The 5,925-nt window shown below is 36.1% G+C and overlaps 2 protein-coding genes across 2 annotated transcripts; both read right to left on the minus strand.

Moving 5' to 3' along the window:
* Positions 1-750, minus strand: LOC109134725 (uncharacterized). Its single transcript, XM_019248789.1, has one exon. The coding sequence runs from the start codon at positions 748-750 to the stop codon at positions 1-3; it is 750 nt and encodes a 249-aa protein (XP_019104334.1).
* A 779-nt stretch (positions 751-1,529) lies between these two features.
* Positions 1,530-2,113, minus strand: LOC104891958 (uncharacterized). The gene is made up of 2 exons (XM_010677746.1): positions 1,808-2,113; positions 1,530-1,676 (listed from the first exon to the last, which is right to left on the minus strand). Exons 1-2 carry the CDS (start codon positions 2,111-2,113, stop codon positions 1,530-1,532), a joined length of 453 nt encoding a protein of 150 aa, XP_010676048.1.
* Positions 2,114-5,925: the final 3,812 nt, after the last annotated feature.

Below are 5,925 nucleotides of genomic sequence, written 5' to 3' on the forward strand. Positions count from 1 at the left end.
CTATAAGCTGTACAACCACTGCCTATCTTCCTCCCCTAATCTCCTAGGCACTCTAAATTGAACTCTTTGCTTTACATCACTTTTAATGTCATTTACAACCTTATCTATAGTATGCACATATTGATTCCAAAGTACATTGTTCCTCTCCTGCCAAATCTTATAAACAACAACCATTAAGCTAGCAATCACCACTTTCTTCCTGAATTTACCACCTTTGTATCTAATGTTCACCCATTCCAGCATTTGATGCAGATTATTAGTAACAGCATTTATACCTAGCCATCGCTTAATCTTGTTAATGCATTGCTCACTATAACAACATTCAAAAAATAAGTGCTTACCATCATCCATACCACTATCACATAACAAACAACTATTATTCTCACACACACCTATATGAGCTAGTCTGTAACTAGTCTGCAGCCTGTCTTTCATGGCCAACCAGCACACAAATCTATGTTTTGGCACATTCTGGTGATTCCATATTGCTTGACACCAGTTAACCTTAACCCCAAAGTCCATCAACTTCTGATATATAGCAGCAATACTATATTTCTGGTTATACATCCATGAAACTCCATAGAACCTAATCAGTTTTTCTTTGGTTCTACAAATAGCTTTGACCACCCAATTGTCCCCTTGTGGTGCAGCAAATGTACTCAAATCATTTGTTCTAATGTATTTATCATGTATCCATTTGACCCACAAGTTGTCAGCCTTCCTTGCAATGTCCCATACTACCTTTCCCATTATAGCCAAATTTCAGGGGTCCAGAGCTCTAAATCCCAGCCCACCATGAGATTTAGGTCTACATACCTCTTCCCAACTCACATATCCAAGCTTAGATGAGTTGCAGCAACCAGTCCACAAAAATGATCTACATATGGAATTGATTTGCTTGACCACAACTTTAGGAAGGATAAAAATTTGGGACCAATACACACTGATACTCAATATCATTGTTCCTTGTACTCCAAATTCGAATTTTCATCACCATTTTATCAACTAATTTTTCACAATCTGCTGCAGAGATTTTTTTGCTGTTGATTGGTACACCTAGGTACCTAAAAGGCAGTGACCCCTGTTGAAAACCGGAGCATTCCTGAATTCTTCTGTTCTCCAGAGCAGATAAACCACAACTATAAAATTCAGACTTATTAGGATTAGATTGAAGCCCTGAAGTAGCAACAAACAGCTTATTGATGCCTTGAAGCATCATATACACTGACTTGAACTCCCCTTTGCAACACAACACCACATCATCAGCAAAGCATAAATGATTAATAGCTAAACTAGAACATCTGGGATGGAATTGGAACTCCTGCTGTCTCCCAATATACTTCATTATCCTAGAGAAATATTCCATTCCCAGTACAAATAAGAGGGGGTACATTGGGTCCCCTTGTCTAATACCCCTCTTAGATTTTAAAAAAACCAGTTGGGCTGCCATTAATCATCAATGTAAAGGTTGGACTCCTCACACAAACCATAATCCAGTCAATGAATCTTCCAGGGAACTTAAGTGCCTCTTAAAGCTCCTCTAGAAATTCCCAACTAATGGTATCATAAGCCTTTTGAAGATCTATCTTCACAAGGCAGCATTTCTGTTTTTGTCTCTCAGCTCTTTGTACATTCTCACTATGTCCCGGCATAGTAATATGTTGTGCAATATAATCCTATTAGACACAAAAGCACCTTGAGTTTGAGAGACCAACCCAGGTAGAACAATCTTCAATTTATCACATATTAACTTTGTGATACATTTATATATCACTGAGCAGCAAGAAATGGGACTAAAGTTACTAACATGGGAAGCATTTTTTACTTTAGGAATTAATGTGATTGAGGTAACATTAATCTCTTTCAATAACTTCCCTGTTTGGAAAAAATCCAAGACAGCTGCAGTAAGATCTTGACCCACAACCTCCCAACTATGCTTAAAGAAGAAACAACTATATCCATCATTACCAAGGGCCTTCTCATTAGGGATGTCCATCAGCACTCTCTTAACATCTTTAGCTGTAACTAGCATACAAAGAGCCCTTTGCTGCTCCTCAGTAAGCACCTTTCCTTCATTAATTATCTCTTGTCTGATCCCACATCTATCTTCCATATGAGTGCCCAATAATTCCTTGTAAAACTGAACAAAGGCATCCCTAATCTGTTCTGCTTCATAGACCTAATCCCCTGTATTCTTCTGGATGGCATATATCTTGTTACATGTCCTTCTTTCTCTAATAGATTGATGAAATAGTTTAGTGTTATCATCACCTTTATCAATCCATCTCTCCTTAGCTTTCTGCCTCAAGAAACTCAAGTAAATCTCCTGTGCCTTCTTATACTCTGCAACAGCCTGTCTCTCAGCAACAATATGTGTACTATCACTAATACACTCATGAGCTTTGTCCTGCATTGTCATCATATGAGTGAAAGCTTTATGAGCCTGCACCTGAACATCAGAATACCCCTCTTGATTAAACTTCTTCAGTCTTGTTTTCAACATTTTAAGCTTTTGAGTTACTTGATACATTTTGCAACCACTAACATCCCTTTGCCAAACATCCTTCACCATCTCCATGTACCCAGGCCCTTCTACCCACATATTAAAAAATCTAAAAGGCTTCCTACCCTTCATCTCTTTATGCACACACACCAATCCAGGACAGTGATCATATTCACCTTCAGGTAAGTAAGTCACCATAGCATTCTCATATTGATCCAACCATTCAGTATTAGCCATAACTCTATCAATCTTGGAGTAAACCCTCTGGCAACCCTCCTGCTTATTATTCCAAGTGTAGAATCTGCCTGCTTGTTTAATATCAGTTAAATCACATTTCAATGTGCAATTTCTAAATTCTTGGACTTCACTCATCCTAATAGGAGAACCAACTCTTTCATCAAGGTTCAAAACAACATTAAAATCCCCCGTCACCACCCAAAATGTAGTTGTTTTAACTGCCTCCAAATCCCTCCATAATGCCTGTCTTTCATTCTTATCATTGTACCCATACACAAAACTACAATAGAAATCCACCCCTTTCCCTACTGGTTCCACCTTACAATGTATGAGTTGAGCTGTCATCAATACTATATCCACAGTGCATACACTAGGTAGCTAACCAATCACAATTCTGCCTCTATCCACAATACTACTGTTTGTACTAAAACAGCACCCAGGACAAAGGTTTTGATAAAGCATCCCCATCTTAGGAATTCTCACCTTTGTCTCCAAGAGCCCAAATAGAGCAACATGATTCATCTGAATAAATCTTTGCATTTCATGTTGTTTACTACCTCTATTTAGACCCCTAGTATTCCGCACTAGGATATTATCCATGACCTTCAGGGGACTTCAACCCCTGCACCTCCTTATTCTGTTGCTGCCCCATTGCATAAAACAATTCCTCTGTTGTTGCCTTATTTAATACATCATATCTATTCGTCACAGGAGTGTCTAACACCTCAACATGCTTATGCTTGGACCCCCACTGACTAGCTCTCCAGCCTCAGGACTTGTTAATTACCAGAAGTGGTTATTCTGCTGTCTCCTTAGCTTTCATTGTCTCTCTCCACAATACCACCCTCATTGTTACATTGCTTTTTCACCACCCACTTCTGCTTACCCTTTTGATGTTTTACACATTCCTCCATACCATGCCCATAACCCTTACAGTTCAAACATCTTATAGGTGTCCACTGATAGTACACTTTCTGTGTTATAACACACCCATGTTCATTCTTGAAATGAATGCACTCAGGAAATGTTTGATTTATCTTAACTTCCACTAAAACCCTTGCAAATCTCAAATCTGCCTTCTCCTTAGTCACCTGATCCATTCGAATATATCGACCAATCACACCCACTATCTTACTTAGACTCTTCTCACCCCAGTACTTCAGATCAAGACCCCCTAATTCAATCTATATAGGCACCTTATCCACACCTTTCCTACTCCAATCTCCTTCAGGTTGCCAAGATTGTACGATTTAAAGGTTTGCCATCAAAAAATTTGCAATCATCTGCCATTATTTTCTCCTGATCTTCTTGATTCATCATACGGATCAAATATATCCCATTACCCATACTAGCAATTCTATCAATATGCAATCGTCCCCAAATACGTCGTAAAAAACCCTCCATAACAATTTTAGATGGATTAGCCCCCAACACATAACAAACAATAGAGAATTGCCAAAATTGAATTTCATCATGTATGTCATCTAATTCAATCATAGGTATATTTTCAAGATTTCCAGCCATTACACCATTATTATCACCCCTATTTCCTCCAATTACACCTTCATCACCATTCTTTCCATTCGATTTTACATCACTATTAAGAACATTCAACCATTCCGAGAATAACTGTTTTTCTTCCGATTGTTTTTTAAGATCATTCAATGAAGATTTAGGAGTTAAAATCTCACCTTCTTCATCGGAAGATTCCACCGTACGAACCTCAAGCATCGGAACTCTAGTAAGATCATCCATCGATCTTGGTTTCCTCGCATCCGCAGTTGAGGGGCCACTCCCCTTTCCTTTTCCATTGTTTAGAGCTTTTGAATTTTTCGAGCCTCGAGTCTGCCCATGGCTACCAGCTTGGCGCTAGAAAACGCGGGAGAGAGAAAGGTTCAAAAAGTTAAAAAAATATCTCCTTTATCTTCTTTGGATAACTTTGGTAAGTTGGAGCACACGCAGACCTCCCCTAATTCTACTCCAAACGACATGAAACACATGCAGTGATGCAACTGACTAGAAACAATTTCTTCTCTTAATTTCATAATTTCACAAAAGTACACCACAAGTAATCTGTTTCATCTCTTAATGCATGCACTTGACTTATTAAAAAATATTGGCATATGAGATGTTTTTTAGAATAAATTAAAAGTCATTGTTTTCAAGATTATTGATGCTCCTAAAATCACAATAAGAAACTTTTTCCTCTCTTAGTAATCACTAGAATTTTTTGCACGCGATGCGTGCTTGAATTTTTTTCAAAATAGAAACTCGATTTTTTTCGGCATAAGAGTCACAATTTGAACATTAGACATACGAAGTATAATTGTTTTTAGTTGCAAATTTTGATTGGTTTAGTTTATGTCACTTATGTCTCTCACCATTCTTTTTGTTTTTTTTTTTTTTTCTTTTCAAAGTTAAATTCTATGAACAAAATAGAAATTTTATTGAATTTATTTATGATTTTTAATATTATAATTTTTTAGTTAATTTTTAAATTAAGTACAGTACTTTATAAATTGTAAAGAAAGTAGACACTTTGATTTCAAGTCAATTTTTTCGTAGGTTGTAGTTTGTAAGTGAATTTTTAAGTTTTTGTAAAATTTCCTCATTTTAGTGATTCGCATAACGTAAATTATGCAATTTTATGATTTTAGTTGACTTGTGAGTGATTGTTATAATTATTTTTGATATTTTTGTTTGAAGCCCTCTTTGATTTGTGAGTGAGTATTGTAAATTTATTTTCGGTAGTTTTCTTTTAGTGCCAATTTTGATTTTGTAATTCCTTTTGTAATTTAGAAAGGAAAGGGGGGCAAAATAGGCGTTTCAAAAGAGGACACCATTGCTCCTCCCTTCCCTTATATAATAGAGATATATACATGTAGTATATTATTTATATATTTATTACATTCAGTTTATTTCAATTTAATTTAATTGACTTTTCCTCTCTTTACCTTTTTCTTTTTCTTTTTCCTTTTCTTCTTCTATTTTGCTTTTTTTTTTTTTTAACACTGCTTTTAGGTGGTTGTTTTTTTTTCTAAACAACTACTTAATTATTGTTATATTATAAATAAATAATTATAAAACTTAAAATTAGTATTAAATATTATATTATATTATAAAATATTAATTTTGCCATGTCCGTACCCGTGTCCAAATCTCAGAGAGAGTCTCCGTATCCTGAT

The sequence above is a fragment of the Beta vulgaris genome, chromosome 4 (assembly GCF_026745355.1).
Source record: "Beta vulgaris subsp. vulgaris cultivar EL10 chromosome 4, EL10.2, whole genome shotgun sequence".
In the NCBI taxonomy this organism is placed as follows: Eukaryota; Viridiplantae; Streptophyta; class Magnoliopsida; order Caryophyllales; family Amaranthaceae; genus Beta; species Beta vulgaris.

Bases quoted from the DNA above. Each gene is read 5' to 3' on its own strand.
- LOC109134725 (XM_019248789.1), bottom strand. From the start codon at position 750: ATGGGAAAGGTAGTATGGGACATTGCAAGGAAGGCTGACAACTTGTGG.
- LOC104891958 (XM_010677746.1), bottom strand. From the start codon at position 2,113: ATGGAAGATAGATGTGGGATCAGACAAGAGATAATTAATGAAGGAAAG. The intron at 1,677-1,807 runs GTTAGTAACTTT...TGTGTCTAATAG, and splicing joins AAGTAAAAAATGCTTCCCAT to GATTATATTGCACAACATAT.